This window comes from Cervus elaphus, chromosome 17, assembly GCF_910594005.1.
Source record: "Cervus elaphus chromosome 17, mCerEla1.1, whole genome shotgun sequence".
NCBI classification, from domain to species: domain Eukaryota; kingdom Metazoa; phylum Chordata; class Mammalia; order Artiodactyla; family Cervidae; genus Cervus; species Cervus elaphus.
Genome location: NC_057831.1, coordinates 15208461 through 15234412, shown reverse-complemented (window position 1 = coordinate 15234412; position 25952 = coordinate 15208461). Strand labels below are relative to the sequence as shown.

General features: G+C 40.8%; 1 protein-coding gene across 11 annotated transcripts in view; it reads left to right on the top strand.

The window, feature by feature from the left end:
- ALPK1 (alpha kinase 1) overlaps positions 1-25952 on the top strand; it is a 121803-nt gene that overhangs the window by 64892 nt on the left and 30959 nt on the right. For 9 of the 11 annotated variants that reach the window (XM_043871151.1, XM_043871141.1, XM_043871146.1 and 6 more), the window contains 2 exons: positions 596-775; positions 5062-5216. In XM_043871151.1, the coding sequence (XP_043727086.1) occupies positions 655-775; positions 5062-5216 (276 nt within the window). In that variant the 5' untranslated portion in view covers positions 596-654. Of the gene's footprint in view, positions 1-543; positions 776-5061; positions 5217-25952 lie in introns of all 11 variants that reach the window. The other 2 variants (XM_043871148.1, XM_043871142.1) reach the window with 1 other exon arrangement.

The following is a 25952-nucleotide window of genomic DNA, read 5'->3' as shown; positions in this document are numbered from 1 at the left end:
CCTGGCAGTGAAGAGCTTTAAATTTGGCATCTGTCATTGCCTATTTTGGTCCAAATTATATGATACTGAATACCACAAAGGATACCGCACAGGGGAAATCAGCAGTGGGTTATGAGAGTGGTAGACTTCATATTACCATGTGCTTGTGTCTGAATATTAGAACTGTTAGCCAGATGCTTCCTGTAGACTTTCAGAGAAGCAGAAAGTGGTGTGCCACTGGGATCCAGAGGCACTGATGTGAAGTATGCAGAAGATACATAAATCATAGAGTATATTCATTTTATTTGACTCCATGTGATGCCACTGACTACACTGTGGGTGACCGGGGTCTGCCGCAGGACCCTCTCCCTTCTGCTCTCTGATGCCTTCGAGGTGCTGCCCATCTAGACCAGGCCTGAAATAATTTCACACCCTCCCCTAATAAAGTCCTCAGGGGCTGTCATGTATTTTCATGTGTTTGCTCTATTATCCCTCCCTGCTTGAGTCTTACAGATAATTGATGATGCTTCAGTTAATCATCTTTCCCCTTCTTTTGTTCACCAGGTACCTAAGGCTTGAAGGGGCTCTTTTATTGAGAATCGATGTCTTCTCCTAGGTAATTGATCACCGTAGACCCAGGGACACTTGACTCATCATCAAGAAAGGGTAATCGTCATGAATAATCAAAAAGCTGTAGCTACGCTGCTGCAAGAGTGTAAGCAAGTGCTGGACCAGCTCCTACTGGAGGCGTCAGATATGTCAGAGGAGGACAAGAGGGAGGACGAGAGATGCAGAGGTGAGGTCCCAATGGGAGGCGCTGGGGGCAGCGGGGAGCAGCAGGTTTGCTCTCCTTTACCCTGTCTGAACGACACGGTCTCATCTCTGCCCTATTTTTCTTCTCTTGGCAGATGACCACCGAGAGATGAGTGGATTTCTAGGGCATGAATGGGACATGGGCTGCGGGTGGACGGGCAGGGGAGGAAGCTCACTTTGTTGCAGTGAATTGCTGTCAGTTTGAATTTTAAGCTTCAGTAAACATGAGGGCTACAAGAAACAGTTTAGTTCAAGAAGAACAAAGGGTCCAAGTGGGCTGGTGCACGTAAATTTCAATTATTAAAAAATTGAAGCAACTTCTGAATGGTGGTGCATACTTTTGTTTCAAAATAGGTTTTGTGCCTCATCAGTTTCCATAGACATCTACAGTTTCCACAAATATGTCATCTCACCAGTCCCATCTCTCTTTTTTGACCATCAATTCGTTTCTCATGTTGTATTTACATACCATTTATAAAATAAATTTACTCAAACTAATAAATACTTATTGCATCATTATCAGGATTTGAGAATTTGGCCTTTTTGCTCATTCATAGTTTGTACCATACGTAGTTTTAGATGAGTCATTGTTTGGGAAATTTCAATCACAAAATCTAGAAAGTTAAAGCAATTCTAATTTCTTCTTTAGCTAGTTTTGGAGAAGCAACCTTTCTTCCTTAGATTTCTTCTTAGCATTCAGATAAATTTCCCTTCATTTCTATCAGGGTATCTCTCTTATGTGCTTTAAATATTTTTCTTTATATTTTTAGTTGACTGCTATTTGTTACAGAAACAAGATTCCCATATAAAATGCACACTCCCCATCTCTTTTGTTTCTGTTAATTATGTAATGGGAAAAGTTTCTAGGAGAGCCTTTTCCCCACATTCTTGTATATAAGTGCATATGTTTTTACAGGGGAACCTTCAGGTGCCTTTAGAAGTCTAATTTTGTGTAACCTGTCTGCCAGCCATGCTCTTTTCAAGATAAAATGCCCTGTGTCCAGTTGTTTCAAAACCTTAGTGTTTCCTTTCTTTGCTGGCCAGAAACACCAGTGTCTGATTTTGCTCGCCCCAGGGTTGGTCCTCGCTCTCCCCAGGGGCAGTGTGTTGTGTTCTGTTATTTCTCCTGAACGTTTTCTCTTCTCCTTTTACTACATCATGTCCTTTGTCCCTTCAGCTTAAATTCCTTTAAGTTTTGTGTTCTCCGTAGTGAAGACTCTGAACCCCTAAGCGGGAAGCATTTTCTTTTTCTTTCTCTTCTCTAGTGCCACAGAATAGGAGAAATAATCAGTTTAGTTCCAGATAAGGCAAATCACGACTGCAAAATCACTCAATTAGCCATGGCCCTCCAGGTAAGCTGCCTGGGGAAGTGAGGGATCAGAGAGGCACAGGAGGCTCCTGCTCGTCAGGGGCTGACTGCTGGGGTTGAATCTGATAAACCAACGTGGGAGGAATCCTATGCTGAGCCATTGACAAGCTCGGCATTTGCCCATCGCCACTGCGTGTTGCAGGGTCCACCCAAGCCACTGGTGCGGCTGGGCGCGGTCCGAGCACAGAGCCTGTCCCCGGCGTGGGTCCTGAGCGGCTCTAGCTCACGGCTCAGGCTGCCACGGCCACCGATGTCTCCCGCACATGCTCCCAGAGAAGGGCATTAGCACAGGGCCACTTAGGGCGATGGGGCAGCAGGCGGACTCGAACCTTCACACTGGAGGTTTCATTCTCTTCCCTCCTCCTCTCAACCCCATCGTTCTCCCTCAGAAATTGTCCCAGTCAGCATGGGTGACCAGCCTTAGAGACTCTAACCCCCTGAGATAGAGCAGGAACTGAAATCCAAACAGGTATATATTTTAAAAACATATTTCATGGACATCTTTTATTTCAGTATGCCCCACTGGACAATCCACGTTCGGGCATGACCTATAGGGAAAGAGTGATATGAGGAGGAAAAAAATTTATTTATAACAAATGGATTTTCCTCATCACCATGAAGAAAGTTTGAAAGTACTTAAAGCTTTTTAGTGCCAAAACATAGTGAAATTCTATGAATCCAGAAATCACATTTCTTTTGTCATTTAACTACTCCTTTGACTCCTGAGCTTGACACTCATCGACAGAGTGTCCAAATAATTGATCAGAATTGAAATACTTTTGAGAGTGAAAAGGCTCTGTTAAACAAGCACACGATGACTACGTAGGACTGTCCTAAGCAAACAGAACTGGATAGTCATCCTATTCATGACTATTTAGAAATATCATTTAAGAAATTTTCTCTACATGTACATCGAAAACATTTTCAGAGATTGACAGTATGTCAGTGGTGGTAAGAAGAGATTGGGGAATCAAGTTGGTCTCCAACCCCCTGTTTTTGCTTTCATTAGAGGAGAGCCATTGCCCAGAGGAGGCTCGGTGGTTCTGGGTTACTGAATGGGGTGGGGGGACAGTGATTTCAGTGTGATATTTGTAAGTCATGCTTAGGAGCCAGCCCAGATCAGTCATTCATTGACGTAGCCCATGAGTTATCCCCTCAATGCCAAGCAGTCCCTCTCCATCAGGAGGCTTCCTTACATTTGCCCAGTTGGCGGCAAGGGCACAAAAAGGCATCAGGAGCCAAGGCAGAGTTAGGTTTTCTCCCTTCTCTTCTTCTTCTTTTTTTTTATTCTCTCTCATACCTCTTTTGTCTTATTTAGCATATCTCATGTAAACACAAGACTAATTTTTTTAACCATCATGGTGTGATTTACAAACACGGTAGGACATGATGCCTGTCTTCTGGAAGCTCACAGTCCATAGTCCAATGAAAGGACAGATGTGGCTAGAGAGCAGTGAGATGGATGCTGAAAGGAGTGTGCTCCTGTGGGTTTGAGAATACTCCTGAGGAGCATCTCAATTCCACTGGGAGATCATGGCAGGGCTGATGAGAAGTGGCAATGTCTACACTGAAAGCTGAATGGAATCAGCGGGCCTGAGCTTGGTCATTAGACAGTTGAGGCAGGACAATGCCTAATATGAAGACAGGATATACAAAAGCATTAAAGAATTTTGTGTGGAGCAATGTCCTAGTCCATCTTGGGTTTAGCAAAATGGGACTCAACAATGTGGAAGATGAAATGGATAGGAGGAGATAGAAGACAATGAATAAGGCAGGAATTACTGATGATTTAAAGACAGAAATCCATTTTAGGATCCACAGAATTTGATAACCAGTTAGACTCAGGGAGGAAGAGCAAAAAGTCTAGACTGACTTCTGGGTTTCAGACTTGGGTGACTCAGTGAGTGGTAGTAGCATTCATCAACAGAGAATGGAGAGGGAAATACAATATTTAGAAAAAAGGTGATGAATTCAGTGTTAGATATACTGAGTCTGAGAGACAAGCACTTAAAGATGTATTGCTGGCAGTTGTGTATACAGGTCCATGATCCCTTATTCACAACCCTGGTGGTCACATGTGCTTCAGAATTCAGAATATTTTCAAATGTTAGAAAGGGTAGTATGGTGCATATACCCTCTGTTATACTAACACTGCAGTAGAAGCTAGGGGCAGCACCATCAAACATTAAAATTTTCAGGGCAAAATGTTGACTGATCTCACCATAGCAAGATTATAAATAATCCTGAGTCAATTCAAGTCTGGTTTGGGGGCCAAACTTAAAAAAAAAAAATCTAGTTTCCAAAGCTTTCTAGGTTTCCCAAGTTTGGATAAGAGATTATTGACTTATATTTTTAATTAAATTTGATGTCTTTTAAGAGATTAAATGTATCTTCTAAAGTGATACAAGGCTATTTCATAATAAATTGATGTGGGTTTGTTTATATTCATTGTCTATATTCAGACATAGTCCACGGTGAAAGTCTTAGGCAAGGTGAGGTCTTAGAGGAGCAAAAAAGAGATTGATTTGCTGCATTAGCCACAAGCCCCAAATGCCATTCCATCTCAGGCCCTTTCTCATTTTACAGGAAAAATAATATTTCCTTCATTCCTTTCTCTGATTCTTCATGCAGAGACAGTCACTGAAGTGCTTTACTTCCTGCTAAAACCTTTCTTAATGCCTGACTACCCCAATTTACCTGTAGGGCAAAGTAGACCAGAGCCACCCCCTGACAGATAGCTTTTTGCTATTATTCTTTGAGTCAGAACACCAGGTTAGGCCAGCCAGTGAGAAGTAGGAAAAAAAAAAAATTGTGCCACTGAGGTGCTTCATCATAACATTGGTAACTCAACAACCTTTTCTTCAACTGCAATTTCCTTACCTGAACTCTGACCTTTTCAGCCTCACTCCCCAGCGAGTTAAGAACCCTGATCCAGGAGGCAAAGGAAATGAAATGGCCCTTCGTGCCTGAAAAGTGGCAATACAAACAAGCTGTGGGCCCAGAGGACAAAACAAACCTGCAGGATGTGATTGGCGCCAGCTTGCAGCAGTTACTGGTAGGAAGACCACACCAGCTGTTCCTTGATACCCCCAAGTCAGGCATTTAGCCTCTAAATGGTGTAATAGATTAAATTTCTTTGAAGCATAAGACAGCCCCTACCCTTATGGTCAGCTCTGCCAAATTGACTAATGTTGGGGGGGTGGGGGGGAAGCTTTTCAAAGAGCTCTGTTTGCCCATAAGACCTTCTGTTGGAAAGGCAAATCAAGTAAAAGTGGAGAAGCGTGGTCAGTGGGCCAATGAGAACCTGTCATGCTGAAATATCTGCATATTCTTGGTGGGCTGGAAGCAGTAGTTTTGATTCCACCATGCTTCATTAGCATTTTTATTTTGAAATGCTACTTTCTAAGAGTTGGGTAACTAAAAAAAATAAACTCAGTCACTATTTCATCCATGTGACTTGGTGTCTAAGCTGTTGAAGCCTGGTATGTCCCTGCCTGAGTCCTGCCTGAAATCCTATTCTCTCCCTATCTCCTCATGATTCACACTGTTTGGGAAGTATTGTCAGAGTTATTGGCATTATTATTCCTTAACTCACTTAATGGAAATGAATCCAATGGGTACCTCTGCCCCAGAGAGGAGACAGCCTCAAGAATAACACATGAACTCAGATTGGAGCTCAGATTTCAGGCTTAGGTTCTGGGGATGCTTCCATAAGTGCCGATTTGCTTTTTGATAGTGTCCCCCCCATCACATTCTCTAAGAAGAGACCCTGTTAGCTTGGTTTTTTTTTTACATAAAATACAGACATTTGCATGGAGACCAAGCATTACAAGTGATGATAATCTCTTAAAATTTTTATTTTATTGGTTTACATGGGAATGTGTTTGGGGGTCATCCCAAAATAAATGTATAAATAGACATTATCTTTGTCTATCAAAACAAAAATCCAGAAAGATCCCCCTGATCTATGTACACATAACAGCATCATTGGAGACTTCATTGAAACAGTAACCTCCTCATCAATATTTCCCACCCTCCAAAAAACAGACTGAAGTTAAACAGACTGAGGACCACAGGCAAAGGAAAGTGAATACATCGAACAAATCTGGTGGTGAGCCAGGGTTTTTAAATAAGTGTGCCTGTTATTTGTGGAGAAGTGGAATGGAAAACAATTATAGTGTATATATCATTTTGGGTTTATAGAATGCTTATATGTGCATCATCTTATTTAATTTTCAAAATAGCCCTCCAGTGATGATTACCATTATGGGCCCAGCACGCTCCCGCTGCGCAACTCTGCTGTGATGATTACCATTATCATACCCATTTTGCAGATGACAAAGTTAAGGTACAGGGAGATTAACTTTCTCATGGGAACAGATTAGTGAGTGGTGAAGCTGTGACTCAGCTCCTTCCTCCGTCCTACTCCAGTTCTCCCTCCAGAAGCCCCAAGGGGTGAACTTGAGAGCCCAGGTGGGAACCCTGAAACTCGTTTACTCTAGTGCAAGCTGTAGGCTGTAACTTTCCGCAATGATGGAAATGTTCTATATTTCTGTTGCCCGATAGGCTAAGCCCTGCCCTCGTGTGGCTCTTGAGCACCTGAAATGTGACTAGAATGATTGAAGAACTGAGTTTTTAGTTTTATTTCATTTTTAAAATGAACTTCTACGTACATACTTCCATGTGGCTAGGGCTACTATTTAATTAGATGTGCTCAGTTTCTCGGCCGTGGCCAACTCTTTGTGACCGCAGGGACTGTAGCCCTCCAGGCTCCTCTGTCCATGGAATTCTCCAGGCAAGAAGACTGCAGTGAGTTGCCGTTTTTCTTCTCCGGTTGCCATTTCCTTCTGCACTAATTGGATAGTGCAGCTCAAAAGCAGTGGTGCTGTAAGTTAGACTTCCAAACAACAGCCCTTAGTATCACCCAAAAACTGGCTCAGATTCTTGGGCCGTATACTAGTCTTACCGAATGAAAAACTCTGGGGCTGAGGGTCTAGCAATCAACATCGACAAGCGCTTTGGATGATTCCGATGCATGTTAGAGTTTGAGAATGACTGTTGGAAAGAGAACAGGGTGACGATTGATAGGGCAGCTCAAATAAGTCCATTAGGCTGCTTTAGCCCATAATGTGTTTAAACTGGGAGCTTTTTGAACTCTGAGCATCATTTTCTTTAGCTTACCCAGGAAGCTATAAATTAAAGACAGAGAGCCTGAACAAAAATGTGAGAGGAGAAGGGCTTTGAAAGCCCTGTGTGCGTCAGCCAGTGGCATATAAGCACTCTATATAAGGCTTCCGAGGAAGGTGAGAGCATGGTGGCTTCACAGAGGAAGTGACCCCTGCTTCGACCTTTGAGGCTTAGAAAGTTCCTCGGGATTTCCAGCATAGACTGAGATGCAAGCACATCTCTGTGACCAGGGTTTTACTCCCTTCATTCCATCCACGCTTACTAGATCGCCCTAGGTGCATTCAAAGCTGGTAGTGACATTGGCCAAAAAACTGAAAATGGTGTTTTAAAGTCTTGCTGCCCTTGGGGGTTAATGTGAGTTGAGAGACAAGCTGCTCATCGTTGTTGACTGTTTCAGGAGCCCATTCATTATTCCTTCTACTTTCCCTCTATATATTGCACAGATATCACAATTGGGGGAGCATAAAGGCACAGAGAATTTAAGAAATGTATGCCCTGCTCACAAGGTCACTCAGGGGCAGCTCTAGGAATCAGCCCATTAGGCTGCTTTAGCTCATAATGTGTTTAACCTGGGAGCCTTTTGAATGCTGAGCATCATTTTCTTTAGCTTACCCAGCAAGCTATAAATTAAGCAACCACACCTCCCAAAGAGTCTTGAGATGCTTTCTTATTGTGTCAGACCCCAAGTGCACAATTGCTAAACCACTCTGTTTTGTAAATACGGAGAACTGTAGAGCTATCTTAGCTTGTCAAAAGTATCGCAAGGAAATTCCATGATTTGTTTTTGTCCCGTTATCCACTGGTTTCAATATCACATTTTACCAAGGCTGGAAGGCCACGTTATTATAATAATCAATTAATTGTGAGATTCTATTTTTACATAAAAAAATAAAGGCTGCTGAGTTTTTTTTTTCAGTTATCTCTTCTTACAGTTTTTTTTTTTGTAAATCTAAGTTTTCACGATAATTTTATGCCTTGAAACGAATCCTTCTCATAAAAAATTTCCCTTCCATTTTAAAAATTAGCATTACATTTGGAGTGTAAACACTGCCTTTAATTCCATAGATAACAGAGCAAAGTTAAGCATGAAACTGTGCTGAGTGCCTGAGTTGGTAAAATGAAGGGTCATTTCTAATGTTCCTCACTTAGGCTTAACTTAATTAGCGAAAAAATCATGTGTTTTGTGCTCTGCTTTCTGTTCCACAGCCTCCTCTGTTTCCTCCCTCGCCTACTTTCCCATCCCCCCCATCTTTTCTCCTTTGCTGTGTGGCCACAGACAGAAATTTATGGCAGGGGCCAACCTCCTTTACCCTCCACACAAAGCTTGCTGACTTGAGAGAGTTTGTCCTCTCTCTCCCAGAAAAAACACCTGCAGTACGCTCCCCGAGAAACCTGGAGAGATGGGAGATTAATGCGGCTGTGATAGCCGGCCAGTGTTTTGGGTATTATGCCCTCTCCCCAGGTAGATGGGTGTTTTCCGAGATGATACCAATTATTTATTGCTGAAACATCTGTTGATAACTGCAGCTGCCCTTGTGAAACAAAGCCCATCACAGGGTCACAGGCTATAGGGACGTACAATCTTACCTCATGCTAGTTTAGACTATTCAGCAACACCCTGAAGTCCATGGGCTACCGTCATCTGTAGTGTCTCATCGTGCCATAGAAAATACTTTGTAAACATTGCCCTACCCTGCCCTAGAAGCTTTGAAGTATTATTTCATCTTCATCGGTAATTTATATTCCAGTGCCATTGTACGGTGGGAAAAAGAGGGGGAACCTTTTTTGTTTTCTATCTAATTGTATATCCCCTGACACTTTGACCTGTATTATTAGTATTAGTCAGAAAAAGGATTTTCTCCCTCTCTTATTTAAAAATAAAATTTCAAGGGAAAGTAAGCGCTCCTTCAGCTCCTTTCACTCAAAACAATGTTTACACTCTGAGAGGGAAAGATGAAAAGCACAAGCAATTTTTTTCAAGTATCCGAGAAGGGCATTTCAGTTTTTGAAAGAGAACAGTAAGGCCCTTACAAATATCATTCAGAAAAACCTTTGATGGATTTTTCAAAAAGTATTGAACGCTTTTAGCATTAGCTTCTGTTTAGCTTGGTTTGGGTGGACACAGCAGAATTCTAACTAGTAAAACTGTCCTTGCTTGTGAGATGCCAAGACACGAAGGCCCTGGCCTCCCTGTGATTGCCAACTTTTGTGATTTCTTCAGTAACTTGTACACTCCTGACAAGGACAATGTCTACATAATTTAGAGAAGATGTGAAAAGAAAACTTCTGAAAGGGAGATTAAGGGCATGTTTGGATTTGCATGTCAGTGGCAGTTGGGAGAAGATGGGGTTGCCAGGCCAAGACTTGTTTCATAGACCGTGGTTTTGAGCATTCCCTGCAAATTTGGGGGTCCTAGTGCTGGGAGGGACTGGCCTCTCCCCAACTCTACTTCTGTGGGGGAGGAAACCTGAGTTTATGTGGCACCTCTGTAAGGAGACCCACTGCAGTCTTCACAGGCTGGCTCACTAGTACAAGGAGATGAAGCAGGATGAGGATTTTTTTTTTCATTTCCTTTTCAACTTTACAACCACGAAAATGGGTAATCTGATAACCTTTATTCAGCAGACATTTTTGGAAATATCTGTGCTACCTTGCAGTAATTTTAAGAGAGATTAAAAAAAATGATTACTGGTTTTCTTGTGCTAATATGGTTGGAAAATGTTTGTGAATGGAGTTTGATAAATTTAGCTTTCAGAATATGTTTTAATAAGTCTCTTTAGATATTCTGGGTGCCTTTAAGTTGATATTTTAGATTTTGAACTACTTAAAATATTAAATGGTCAAGAATTAAAACATGAATAAATGTAAGAATTGCTCATCACAAGATTTCAGGGAAATATTTTGAAAGTCTAGTGTGAGTAACCTGGGAGCAGAGAGGTGAAAAAGGGCCTTTAGCAAAAGATAACTAAAGTATGAATTTATTAGAAAATGAAATGTCAAGTCAAAGAAAGATATGCAGGGTATGAAGACTAGGTAAGAGGGTGAGATGCTTTCCATGGGAACAATAAAATTTCTTCCATGAATAAGTTCTGGGTTAAAAGAGCATCTTAAAAATCGTTTTAAAAGCATTTATTTCAGATAACAGTTTTCATATTAATAATAGAGAACTCAATACCCATAATAGGTACATTTGGGATTATGATTTGTTCAGCAACTGATTTTTCTCAAATGAGGTTTTCATCTTTAACTATGGCCTTGGGGTTTTAATAACTAAAATGTTCTTCATCAGGATGCAAAAAGCAAAGTGAATATAAACTGTATATTTGTTCATTCATTCAGTAAAACTTTACTGAGTGTTAACATATGCCAGGCATTGATATAGATCACCCAGAGTAATGTAAGAGAAATAGAAGACCTAATTCATGTTCTGGAAAAACTGCAAGAATGGATAGGGCAACCCTTTGTCAAAAGTCTGCTTATTGGCATGATCCCTTCCATTTACTGAACACTAAATGTGTGGCAGGTACTCAACACATGCTCTTCTAATCCCTACAAACTTGGCCATATGACCTGCCCTACCATTGAAAGGTAGATTAGAAGTGATGACGTATCTCAGTCCCAAGCAGTATAAGCCATTGTGTAGTTCAGCAGTTGGAGGCTTTCATTTGCTTCGTAAATAGGAGAAGGGCTACTCCCTCAGTCTGGATCCTAGAAACGGGCAGAAGCAGAGCCTCAGAGTTGGATCCAAACTGCACCCAAATGTGAAATACAAACAACCACCAAAAACTTTACTATTATAGGCCCTGAAATCTGGGGGTTATCATAGTTTTCTCAAGTGTTATGGGTTGATTTTTTTCTCATCAAAATACTTTGAAGTTCTAACTCTCAATGCTTCAGAGTGACTTTATTTGAAAATAGGGCCATTCAGTTCAGTTCAGTTCAGTCACTCAGTCATGTCCCACTCTTTGCAACCCCATGGACTGTAGCATGCCAGGCTTCCCTGTCCATCACCAACTCCCGGATCCTACTGAAATTCATGTCCATTGCATCAGTGATGCTATCCCAACATCTCATCCTCTGTTGTCCCCTTCTTTTCTCGCCTTCAGTCTTTCCCAGCATCAGGGTCTTTTCCAATGAGTCGGTTCTTCACATCAGGTGGCCAAGTATTGAAGTTTCAGCTTCAGCATCAGTCCTTCCAGTTAATATTCAGGACTGATTTCTTGTAGGATGGACTGGTCGGCTCTCCTTTGAGTCCAAGGGACTCTCAAGAGTCTTCTCCAACACCACAGTTCAAAAGCATCAATTCTTTGGTGCACAGCCTTCTTTATAGTCCAACTCTCACATCCATACATGACTACTGGAAAAACCATAGCTTTGACTAGATGGCCCTTTGTTGGCAAAGTAATGTCTCGGCTTTTTAATATGCTGTCTAGGTTGGTCATAACTTTTCTTCCAAGGAGCAAGCATCTTTTAATTTCATGGCTGCAGTCACCATCTGCAGTGATTTTGAAGCCCCCAAAAATAAAGTCTGAGACTGTTCCCATTACAGATGTAATTTGCTCAGATAAGGTCATACCGGAGTAGGATGAGCCCTTAATTCAATCTGACTGGTGTCCTTATTGGAAGACAGCCATGTGAAAACACAAAGATGAAGAGAGAATGCCATGTGATGGCACAGGCAGAAGGTTATGCAGGTTGAGGTTATGCAGCTACAGACCAAGGAATACCAGGGATTTCTGGCAACACCAGAAGCTGAGAGAAAGGCATGGAACCTTAGCAGAGCATGACTCTATGGAAACTTTGATTTCAGACCTCTAACCTCCAAAACTTTGAAATAGCACATCTCTATGTTGTAAGCCGCTCCATTTGTGGTACTTTGTTATGTCAGCCACAGGAAACTAACACACCAAGCAAAAGCTGGCTTATGCACATGTAGGATATGAGGAAGCAAGAAGGCTTCAAATGGCTTCAAGATTCTTAGCATGTCATCTTATATCCCTACAGGAAGGAAGGTGAAATAAATCACAGTCAAGAACAGAATTTGTTCCAAAGAACGTTTCAATAAAAATAGTTTCTACAAGAAAAAAAAAATGTAGGTTCTAGTATCTACTGTATTATATCATCCCTAGACATGACTGGAGAAAGTAGATTGGAGAGAACATATCACAATACAACAGCCCACTAAAAATCTCTATTTGCATGTTCCAGACAGCTCCACCCCAATAGGTCAAAACCTGAACTCCTCATCTCCCTGCTCCTTCTCCCTCCACCAATCACATTTTATCCTCCTCCAGTGGCCACATGTAATTAAACGTTACCATGAGCCACCCAGTCACCCAGATCAAGACTTAGGAATCATCTTTAACTCTATCTTCACCCTCAACTCTCATATCTCATTGGTTATCACATCCTCCTGATTCCCCCTTAAATATCTCTCAAGTACATCTTCAACCCTGCTGCAGCTATTCTGGTTCAGACCCTGTCATCTCTTTCCTAGATCATATCCAACTCCTTTCCCTATCTAGTCATGTCTCCTGTATCATAAGGATAGTAAGGTTATGCTGCGGGAAAAAAATCCAAATAACTCCAAAATCTTAGGGGCTTAAAGTAAATAAAGACTTGTTCCTTGTTCTTCCTTTGTGTCCATCTGAGGGGACAATGGGGGGAGCTCAGCCTTATGTCACTCTTCCTCAGGGACTCAGCTTCCTGGAATGCCTATCATTTAAAATATTGCTGAGTGCTATGGCAAGGGGAAGAAGAAATTGTGACTTGCATAGTGGCTCTTAAATATTTTCATACAGAAGTGGCCATTGGTCAGAATAAGCCACGCAGTCATGCCTCACGTCAAGGAGCCAGGGAAACACAATTGTACTATGTGCACAGAAGGAAGAGACCCATAAATAGATGGGTGGACAGTCCCCATTATTGCCATGGCTCCACAAGGTTTCTCTGCACTGTAACCAAAGCCTTCTTTCTAATATTGCAATCTGACATTTTTTCTTGCTTAAATCTTTGGCGTGAGGGTGGGGGAATCTCAGTTAATTTAGAAATAATAAATAACATGTATACTTTACAAAAACACCTAAAACTAATCCTGAACAATAAAATCTAAATAAATGTGAATGAACATTTTTATTAAAGTGGTTGGATTACAAGTTAATTTTTTTATATTTCTTTAATTCCATAATAGACATCTTTTACTGTTATTAAAAAAAAAAAAAAGAAAGATGATTGAGAGAAAGAGAAAAGCATCTGTTGTCCAGTTGTCCTTAAATCTAAATAGGATCAAATATTCAAAAACCTAAGTAAGGATAGTAAGGTAATGGTGCATCACTTCTCTAAAAGCAAAAACAAATACTTAACTCAGATTCTAATGGAAAAGTTTATACCATTAATTAAATGACATCGACCATGCATCTTTCCACTAATAAAGTGAGGATTCAAAATGCAGTGTTCTTGTTTCTGAATCTTTCCTTTTCCCATTTGATGGCCTGCTATAAGCTAAGTTCTCCTGTTAAGTTTTTGGAGATCATTTTAGCACATATGTGTGCATACACATACAGACACCTATGGAATATACATATATATCTATATAATTGATATTCATAATACAAATTATTTCTTTATTGACAGATAGAATACCAAAATTGGAGGGAAATTTTGTTGTTCAGTTGCTTAGTCATGTCCAACTCTCTGAAACCCCATGAACTGTGGCACGCCAGGCTTCCTATCCTTCACTATCTCCCATAGTATACTCAAACTCATGTCCATTGAGTCGGTGATGCCATCCAACCATCTCATCCTCTATAGCCCCCTTCTCCTGCCCTCAATCTTTCCCAGAATCAGGGTATTTTCCATGAGCTGGTTCTTCACATCAGGTGGCCAAAGTATTGGAGCTACAGCTTCAGCATCAGTCCTTCCAGTGAATACTCAGGGTAGATTTCCTTTTGGATTGACTGGTTTGATCTCCTTTCTGTCCAAGGCACTCTGAAGAGTCTTCTTCAGCACCACAGTTTGTAAGCATTAATTCTTTGGCATTCAGCCTTCTTTGTGGTCCAGCTCTCACATCCATACTTGACTACTGGAAAATCCATAGCTTTGACTATATAGACCTTGTTTGGCAAAGTGATGTCTCTGCTTTTTAATACACTGTCTAGGTTAGTCATAGCTTTTCTTCCAGGGAGGGAAATTTAAAGGTCATCTATTTCAAGCCCATCATATGATAGATGGGGAAGTGAAACCCAGAGAGAGTAAGAAGTGACTTGCTGTAAGTTACACCCCCTGCTAGTGGGGGCAGCAGGACCTAGCACCCAGGTTTCTGAGCCTGGCATGTCTTCCCTGAGTCTACACAATTCCATCCTTCACACACGGCTGTTATGGGGCCAGGGCAGCCTTTCCCCAGTGCATTCCTATTGTCTCAGCTGCCCTGAAACCTGCCCTCTTTCCTCTCCGTTAATGTGATTTCACTTTTTTACTCAGTGCAGAATTAAGACAGAAATCTTAAAATTTTCAGTAATCAACATTAAAAAACTTTAGTTCCTTCTGCTGAACACTATAGTCCTTCTTTTGAAAAGGAGCCAGACAAAAGGTTCAGGTCCTTCAAAAATGAATTACATTTAACACGTAAAAATTAGGCACCAAGAGAATGAAACCTTCAGAGGATAAATATTAGTCCCAAGGCCTATGTGAATTCAGACTTTAAGATAGAATATGATTAAAATCACCAAGGATTTAAACCCTGCTCTAAAACTGTGCCAAAAAACTACCCCTTTTAATACGGTACTTTCAAGTTTCAATGGAAGATAAATTAAAATGGTGACTTGTCCTTAGAATTCTACTGATGAAACTTTGGTTGCCACAGAATCAGGCATGCAAGTTATCCCTTTGATGAGGACTAACCCTATGGCATGAATTGCATGTCTCCTCATAATGAGGCCCAAAAGCTGAGCCAAGTCTTGGTGGAGTTGATCAAACTAAGACAAGTGGGCAGAGCAATCCAGTTCACAATGCAGAAAACGAACAGATTGAAGTGCTGGGCAGAAAGGAGAAAGTGACGACCTTCAGAAAATGATCAGTCCTAGGGATATGCTTATTCTGTCCTGTCAGCAAGAAGGAATAACATCACCTCCTACATTTTATGTTAAGTAAATTAAGGAGGTTGAACAATATTATCTCTAAATATATATATATATCTATATCCCCACATATCTGATGCTGTTTATATTAGTTGAACCACACTATTGTGTTGTATATCAATAAGCACCAAATACTGACAACTTCATGTGATTCTGTATGATATGCTTTTAACAACATATTAATTTGATGACAACCCTGCAAATAGAACTGATTATGCCCATTTTGCTGATGAGACAATTGGCTCAGAGAGCTTGAGAGATGTTCCCAATCCACACTACAAAGTGTGGTTAAGCTGGGATGTGACCCTTAGCCTCCCCTCTGTGCCACCCGCCTCTGCCTGCCACTATCCCTTCATGATGTAGAATCGCTTGCCTTGCTTATTAAACCAACTTGCCTCAGAGGGCAGGAACCAAAAAATTTTAAGCTCAACAAATTCAAAGATATTTGGAATTACTTCTTTCTTTTTTCGGATGTGTTTGTATAGGACAAAAGAAAAGTCTTTCACTATCTCATTGATTAATTCATTCTGAATCAGTTGCCTTTAAATTTTTTTTACTGATCGTTTGTAAAAACTTTTGAGCAGGCACTCTAATACACATTTGTTTGTTTAATAAAGTATATGTATGTGCATATGCATGTGCATATAACATTACTATGTTATATATTTCTATAGGATAGAAATTTAAGAAAAACAAAACAAATATTAAATTAATATTTAAAATAATTTTTTAAAAACTGAATTATTGACACAAGAACCTTTCTGTTTGTATTAAAATTATAATTAAATATGATTAACTATTTTTTAAACTCACGTTAGCACTGCCCTTTGAAGATATGGCTAGCACAGTTTATTTCAGTACTTAGTTCTAATGACTGTAATAGTTGAAAAAATTATGTCTCAAAGGTATGTAGATCCAAAAAAAAGAGGTAGGCTATGATTGCTAATTCACGCTACTCATATTTCAATCCATCCACCAATTATGAAAAGTCATTTGTTGAAATTCAGCTAGCAAATTTCCACTTTCCTTAATGTCAATGATATGTTTCTGCAAGGTAATCAGAAGACATTACGGTTTTTTTTGTTTGTTTGTTTTTGACATTACTTTTTTTTTAATTTAAACTTTTTATTTATTTTTTTTTCATTTATTTTATTATTTGGAGGCTAATTACTTTACAATATTGTAGTGGTTTTTTTCATACATTGACATGAATTAGCCATGGATTTACATGTATTCCCCATCCCGATCCCCCTCCCACCTGCCTCTCTACCCGATCCCTCTGGGTCTTCCCAGTGCACCAGGCCTGAGCACTTGTCTCATGCATCCAACCTGGGCTGGTGATCTGTTTCACCCTAGATAGTATACATGTTTCAATGCTGTTCTCTCTGAACATCCCACCCTCACCTTCTCCCACAGAGTCCAAAAGTCTGTTCTGTACATCTGTGTCTCTTTTTCTGTTTTGCATATAGGGTTATCATTACCATCTTTCTAAATTCCATATATATGTGTTTAGTATATTGTAATGGTCTTTATCTTTCTGGCTTACTTCACTCTGTATAATGGGCTCCAGTTTCATCCATCTCATTAGAACTGATTCAAATTAATTCTTTTTAACGGCTGAGTAATATTCCATGGTGTATATGTACCACAGCTTCTTTATCCATTCGTCTGCTGATGGGCATCTAGGTTGCTTCCATATCCTGGCTATTATAAACAGTGCTGCGATGAACATTGGGGTGCACATGTCTCTTTCAGATCTGGTTTCCTCGGTGTGTACGCCCAGGAGTGGGATTGCTGGGTCATATGGCAGTTCTATTTCCAGTTTTTTAAGAAATCTCCACACTGTTTTCCATAGCGGCTGTACTAGTTTGCATTCCCACCAACAGTGTAAGAGGGTTCCCTTTTCTCCACACCCTCTCCAACATTTATTGCTTGTAGACTTTTGGATAGCAGCCATCCTGACTGGCATGTAATGGTACCTCATTGTGGTTTTGATTTGCATTTCTCTGATAATGAGTGATGTTGAGCATCTTTTCATGTGTTTGTTAGCCATCTGTATGTCTTCTTTGGAGAGATGTCTGTTTAGTTCTTTGGCCTATTTTTTGATTGGGTCATTTATCTTTCTGGAATTGAGCTTCAGGAGTTGCTTGTATATTTTTGAGATTAATCCTTTGTCTGTTTCTTCATTTGCTATTATTTTCTCCCAATCTGAGGGCTGTCTTTTCACCTTGCTTATAGTTTCCTTTGTTGTGCAAAAGTTTTTAAGTTTCATTAGGTCCCATTTGTTTATTTTTGCTTTTATTTCCAATATTCTGGGATGTGGGTCATAGAGGATCCTGCTGTGATTTATGTCGGAGAGTGTTTTGCCTATGTTCTCCTCTAGGAGTTTTACAGTTTCTGGTCTTACATTTAGATCTTTAATCCATTTTGAGTTTATTTTTGTGTATGGTGTTAGAAAGTGTTCTAGTTTCATTCTTTTACAAGTGGTTGACCAGCTTTCCCAGCACCACTTGTTAAAGAGGTTGTCTTTTTTCCATTGTATATCTTTGCCTCCTTTGTCGAAGATAAGGTGTCCATAGGTTCGTGGATTTATCTCTGGGCTTTCTATTCTGTTCCATTGATCTATATTTCTGTCTTTGTGCCAGACCATACTGTCTTGATGACTGTGGCTTTGTAGTATAGTCTGAAGTCAGGCAGGTTGATTCCTCTGACATTACGTTTTAACAAAGGATGTCGAAACTCATTCAAATTCTTCATTTGGAAGATTTTTAAACAGGTTGAAAGTTTCCCATTTGTGTCAGTGTTTTTAATATAGATACTTTCTTTTAAAATGACAATGCTGAAAACACTTCCAGTATCATTATCTGAAAAATATTTTCAGAATACCTGTTAGATAACATACTGTTGTCAGCTACTTGTCATCACAGAAAAGGCTAGTAAATTTGGAGCACTTGTCTGTTTCCATTAGCAATAATCACACCTCAGATAAAACTTATTGGCTGTGATACTGCCAAAGTGGGCTGCCCAGGTAGTTCAGTGGTAAAGAATCCACCTGCCAATACAGGAGCACAAAAGACACAGGTTCAGTCCCTGGGTTAGGAAGATCTCCTGGAGGAGGAAATGGCAACCCACTCCAGTATGCTTGCCTGGAGAACCCCATGGACAGAGGAGCCTGGAGGGCTACAGTCCATGGGGTCACAAAGAGTCGGACACGACTAAGCACACACACACGCTGCCAAAACACAAAACTAGCACTTGTCTGTTTATAAAGCAAAGATGTCCAAACTCTTTACATTTGACTATTGTTTAAAGACCTTTGCCTTGAGATTTTTGCAGTCTTTCCCTCTCTTATTATGAATTATTCCTGAAGTGTTTTTAATTTGTGATAATATAAACTGTGAATCTACTTAACCAGGTATAACTGCAATATAATAAACTGAAACAGTTCAGTGGGTGAGTCCTCATCATCAGCCCCTCCAAGATGAGGAATTCCTCTGTGCAGTTTGTCATGAGTCACCATCTGATATACAGGCAAAGGAAGGGGCCACGGTCTACCCACTTTTTAAAATGTTACAGTAAAGTTTACTTTCTTTCTCAATGGTAAACTTTGGTGGAAACGTTTAAAATTTTCATTATATTTTGAGATATGAGACACTGATTCTACAGACCTACCATCAGTCCACTCTCAAAATAATGTTATTCATTGTGTATCTACTAAGTGCAAGACACTTTACATATATTTTTCTTTAATTTTCTCAGGAATCTCTGTGGTTTTATTATCCTTATTTTATATATAACAGAATGAAATTTTAAAAATTAAGTAACTTCCTTAGTTTGGACAATGAGGTCCAAAGCAAGTAGTGCCTCAGTTCAATCCAAGCCCATTATTTTTCACTTTCCCACAGTATCTCCCCCTAGTAACTAATTTGACTCTCTTCCTCCTGAGAATAGTCTCAAATAAACTGACTTTTTTTCCATACATATGTACAATCCATCACATTTTGAAAGTATTACCGACCCAGTTCTAGAACTTTTTATATTTCTTTACCGTGTAAATACTGAAAGCAAAATATGTTTCTTTCATGGTTACTGAAAACCTTCTATCATGTTCAGTTCAGTTCAGTCGCTCAGTCATGTCCGACTCTTTGCGACCCCATGAACCGCAGCATTCCAGGCCTCCCTGTCCATCACCAACTCCCGGAGTTTACTCAAACTCAGGTCCATCGAGTCGGTGATGCCGTCCAGCCATCTCATCCTCTGTCGTCCCCTTCTCCTCCTGCCCCCAATCCCTCCCAGCATTAGGGTCTTTTCCAGTGAATCAACTCTTCGCATCAGATGGCCAAAGTATTGGAGTTTCAGCTTCAGCCTCAGTCCTTCCAATGAACACCCAAGACTGATCTCCTTTAGGATGGACTGGTTGGATTTTCTTGCAGTCACAAATTATTCCCACTGGCACTGTATATAAAATTGATACCTCTACGCCTCTGGAGTCATTGTCAAGGAGAATGTTACAGGGGCATAGGAGTCAGACCTCTAACGTTCTCTCTCAGTAAGCCTCACATTTTATGACTTTGAACACAGGACTACAGCAGCCTCTCGTCATTCTTTGTGTAAGGCCAAATCTTTGCTTAATATGCTTAAAATGCACATAATTTAGATTTGCTTATGATTTTAGTAATTTATAGTTGAGATTCTAAATACTGCTCAAGGGACTGACTGAATCAGGATTACCTGTGTGTCTGTGTCTGTGTGTCTGTATATCTGTGTGTATCTGTGTGGGAATATGCATTAGCTGGGGAGGGAGACAAAGAATGAGGAAAAGTTTAGCTTCTGAAATTTTTTTCCACAAGTTCTACTATCCAGAGATTCTGATTTAGTGAATAACCATTCATACTTTGTGAATAACTTCCTAGTTTAGTAGTATGAGATTTTTTTTTAATGAGGTTTTATTACAGCAAGGCTAACCCCTTACTTTAAAACATTTATTTCTGCTTTGCTTATATAAATGTGATTCTCTTGGGTAATAAGATTATAAAGTGACAAATCAGTCTATTTGTTTCTCTAATCATCCGTAGCTTTTAAAATTGCAACAGGCATAATTAAGCTCTCAAACCTTTCAATGATAATTATTACTTTAAGAACAAATGAAAAGTCCTAGGGACAATGAGGTCCAAACAGCTCTTTGTACTCTGTGTCTGCCACTATGCTAGTATGTGGTTTTGATAACAATGGCAATGACAGTCTTGCTGAAATTAAAGTCATATAGATAGGGATTAAGGAAGCTGACTTGGGCTGGACTACCTGGGTTGGAATCCTAGTGCTGCCTCTTATTAGCTTTGTTATCTTGGGCACCTTACCTAAACACTTGGCTTCCATTTCTCTACCTCTACAATGGTATAACTACCCACTTTATAAATTGTTTAGAGGATTCAGTGAATGTATAACATGGAATGCTTAGAACGGTGCATGTTGTTCAGTCGCCGAGTCATGCCCGACTCTTTGCAACCCCATGAAATGCAGCACGCCAGGCTTCCCTGTCCTTCACCAACTCCCAGAGCTTGCTCAAACTCATGTCCTTCGAGCCAGTGATATCACCCAACCATCTCATCCTCTGTTGTCCCCTTCTCCTCTTGCCCTCAATCTTTCTCAGCAATCAGGGTCTTTTCCAATGCGTTGACTCCGCATCAGGTGGCCAAAGTATTGGAGCTTCAGCTTCAGCATTGTTGCAGGAAGGGGGACCCTTCCAGGGCCCAAGAGTGGACTCTTGTCTAACACTTGGAAATGAGTTGTCTGAGGAGACACACACGCTGACAAAGCAAGAGACTTTATTGGAAAGGGCAGCCAGACAGAGAACAGCAGGATAAGGGAGGGCAAATTTACAATAATGGCTTGAATTAAAGTGGTTGCTCTAGAGGAGATGAAAAGTGGTCAGGGCTTGTGCATATTTTCAAGGTGGGAACTGGCTGTATACAGCTCAGCTCAGTATTCTGTGATGACCTAGAGGAGTGGGATGAGGGGGTGGGAGAAAGGTTCAAGAGGGAAGGGATATATATATATATACTTATAGCTGATTCATAGTGTTGTACGGCAGAAACTAACACAACACTGAAAAACGATCATACTCCAGTTTTTTAAATTAACTAATCTATTTTTTGGCTGTGCTGGGTCTTCACTGCTGCATGGGCTTTCTCTAGTTGCTGCAAACGGGAGCTCCTTTCTAGTTGTGGCACGCAGGATTCTCATCGTGGAGACTTCTCTTGTTGCTGAGCATGGGCTCCAGGGTTCACGGGCTTCAGTAGTTGCGGTTCCCAGGCTCCAGAGCATAGGCTCAATCGTTATGGTGTACGGACTCAGTTGCTCTTCAGCATGTGGTATCTTCCCAGAGCAGGGATTGAACCTGTGACCCCTGCATTGACAGGCAGATCAATGCAGATCAATGCAACCACCGAGCCACCAGGGAAGCCCTATGCTCCAATTTTTTTAAATAAATATTTTTTTAAAAAAGGTGTAGCCAGTATCATTTGCAGATGGATTAATATAGAGTATGAGAGAAGAGTCACAAACAGAGTGAAAACTCTAAAGTTTTGTCCTCAGCAAATGAAGGAATGAGTTGTCATTATTGAAATGGAGAAGCAAGTACAGAAGAGAAATTAAAGTGTTCTGTTTCAAACATATTAAGTTTGAGATATGTAACTGACATCCACATCAGGCTATTTATTGCGTAGGCAATTTCGTATACTGCACAGCACTGCAGGAAAGAGACTCAGAAGAGTATTTTTTTTTCTTTTTTAACTTAAATGTATTTATTTTTAATTGGAGGATAATTGCTTGACAATAGGATAGTGTTTTAGTTTGGAGTTATCAACATGAGTCATATTTGAGACCAGGGGACCGTCTAAATGAGTGTGTGCTAGAGAATGGAAGCAGTCTTAGGACTGAATCCTTGGGCTGTCAACATTCAGAGGCTGGAAAAGGATGTGCCAGTAAAGTAGAGTGAGCAGTCAGTGAAGGAGAAAGAAAACCAGGAGAGTGTGAAATACCAGAAGTCACATGAATAAAAAAGGAGGGATTGATTGTCACAGCCAAATGCTTCTAGGAGTTTGAATAAGATGAGGATTAATAAATGATCATTGGATTTGGAGGCTGTTGGCAACCTTTAAAAGAATGGGTTCAATGGAGTGTTGGGGATGAAAGCTATAGATTTTTTAAAAAGTGGGAGGCGAGAAAGCATGACAGTGAGTTTAGACAACTCTCTTGAGATTGACTGTAAGGAGCGACATAGAAATGGGACAGGTGCTAGAAGGAGAATGCTGGGGACTGGGTATTTGTACCCTTACCTCCCACATTCATAGGCTGAGATCCTACCCTTCAAGGTGATGGTTTGGGAGGAGATGATTTGGGGAAGTGATTAGGCCTGAGGACAGAGTCCTCATGAATGGGATTAGTGCCCTTAAAAAGAGGTTCCAGAGAGACACGGAGAAAAGATGCCACCTGTAAACCAGGAAGAACACCCTCACCCAACATCAGATCTGCTGGTTCCTTAATCTTGGACTTCCCAATCCCCAGAACTATGAGAAATAAACTTCTATTGCTCATAAAATACCCAGTTTATGACATTATTGTTATATCATCCTGAAAGGACTAAGAGGTATATGGTTAAGGAAGGACTTTTTAAGATGGAAGCTACAGTGTTTGTATGCTGATGAGAATGATCCAGCAGAGATGAGGAAATGAATGATGCAGAAGTGAAAGAAAGTGTTTACAGGCATCATGTCCTAGAGTAAAGAAGGCAAGATAGATTTGGGTATATAAGTGGTGATTGGTCTTAAACATGCCAGTAGGGGTAGAGAGAACACATGAGTTATAACACAAGCGGGTTGGCAGATTTGGGGAAGAGAATAAGGAAGCTCTCACCTCACTGACTATTAGTGAATTCAGAAGCCAGGTCATCAGTTGAGTAGAGGAGGTTAAAGGGCAGCTTTAGGGAGCAAAGGTGTAAAGTAGCTGGATTGTCTGGCCACGCTGAGGGCCAGCTTCAGGTTATGGTCATAAATTTAAAGTGTTACAGTTGTGTGTTTTTCTCCAGCCACATTCATTTGCTTAGGTAGAAGCCCAGGTTAGGCAGAGAATTAGATATAATTTGAAAATATTAAGTGACAATAAATAACATTCATCTTCTCCTCCTGTGTTCAGAACCTACTGAAAGACAGACGTAAAAGAGCAACCTTTATTATTCTAAAACAGGAGAACGTAGCTTTAGGTTTTTGGGCAAGTAGTTGGAAAATTCTTCACGCATCTTGTGGCTGCCAGGCCCCTTCCCTTTTTGTAGAGCAGGGAGGAAGATTCGAAGAGAGGAAAGAAGAAGGTCTGCGCCTGCTGTGCCATTCCCATCAGAAAACTCACTCCACTCCCATCAGGGAGGAGGGAGGGAAGGGTGGGGAAAGAGGCTAAAGGTGAGGGACGGTGGTTTCAAAGCTGGGATCATTGGAATCACCTGGGGATCATTGGTATCACCTGGGCATGGTAAGGCGCAACTGATGCCTGGGCACACGTCCAGAGATTCTGATTTTACAGGCCAAGGGTGCCATCTGGGCATAAAGATTTTTAAAAAGCCTCCTCCGGTGATTCTAATATGAGGCCAACATTTCCCCTTAACAGTAAACATGGTTAGACTTGCCAGACAAATATGGCGGAAGGAGAAAGTGGCAAAGGAATCAAGGATGCTTATTAAAAAGCTGTTATGTTGATGCACCATGGAATTTAAAGGGACAGGTGAGGACATGAGGGGCTGATGGCATAGCCAAACAAACAAACAAAACAGTAGGGTTAGCAGACAGTGTGGACATCCCCAAAGTGTTGCAGAATCACCGAAGTTGGGCTATCCAGGAAGAAAGCTGGGAGAATAGGAGATAAAGATCAGAAAATCAAATGGCAAGTTCTGACCACGAGAGTGACTAAGGTTGAGCATAGAGCAAGCTCACTGGAGACAAGGAGGCAACAGAGACAGGGTAAATCATGTGTGCTGGGTAAATCATCAGTATGGAGCCTGAACTCACCAAGAATGATGACAGGAGTCATTGCGGCCATAGCAACCTGGAATCCAGAAGACAGGTGCAGGTCCATGGTACTCAGGGGCCATGAGCTTCACCAGCATCCTGGTGGATCTATTTTGATATTGCTTTCTTTTTCTTTCAACAGACAACACAATTCCATTCACAGTAGATGTGTGAGAGGGAGGGTAAGAAAGCGGGGATAGATGATCCAAAATATTATCTTCAGGTATTGGGATCAAGAAAAATGTTACATCAATAATTCTTTTCTGAAAGTGCTTGAATCTGCATGTTCCACTGGTAAAATGAAGGAAAGATTGATGAAATATTAATAAGCCCTGAGCATAAACTGTAAGAAAGTTCAGGATTTTCCCCTCCTCCTCCTCCTCATGGTTCAGTGGGTGAACAAACATGGAGCATTTGCGCTTGGTCTTCCCTTGACCTTGAGGAGTCCAGTTGGATCGGTTGACTGTTACTCTGCTTTATTGTTGACACGTAACTATGTAGGCGTCAATCACTTTTCATTTGTTTATTCTGCTAATTCCTCACCTCGGGACGTTTCTCCCTCTCCCTTTCCCCTGCCTTTTTCCTATCTCCCAATTTGCTATGCAGCAATAATTTCCCTTTACACTGCGCCTGCCGATTGCAATGCCAGATGGCTTTGGTTCTGAGTCCCCTCACCCAGCCCCCCTTGAGAACAGCTGCCATTGTCATTGCTGTGAACACATCATGGCTTTGAACCCATAGCTGGGACCCAAACTTGATGCTCAGCACTGGGAGGGGCTAGCGTTAATGCGAGGGACTACAGAAACTGCACACACTTTTCCTTGCTGCTGTTCAGTAAAAGAACAGGCTCTTTAGTATTTTTTCAATCATCTGTGTATTGAAATCTCATTGTGGAGTTTAATTCCTTTACCACCTGACTCAGCTTCCTCGCCACAAAGTTCCCCTTTGCACCATAGACTCAATTAGAACCCCATATTTCCCATCCTGAAAACAGATGTGAAAAAAGGTGGGGTATGTGTGTGTGCACATTTGTAAGCCTATCTTTAGAAATCCAGCATACACACTGCTTTGTCTTTGTTCATATATTTTCATTTAAACAGGTTCACTCAACAAGAAAAGCACAATTTAGTGCCTATTTGGACAAGCTTTCTCTTAAGTCAGCCTCTGAGCAAAGATAAAGGAATAGAATTCCTTTTTTAAAAAAATTTTGAGTTACGCTATATTGGTTCCATCACTAAAATTCTGTTACTGTGACACCATCTTAGAAGATTTTATTTTTGAGTACTCTGTGATGGCAGGTCAGTCGTGGGCCTAAAAACCCAAACAAAAAGACCCCTGAATCAAATACCGTGTAGACCAATATGCATTTCAAAGGTACTGCCACGTAGTCAGTGGGTTAGGGTTTTTGTGTTG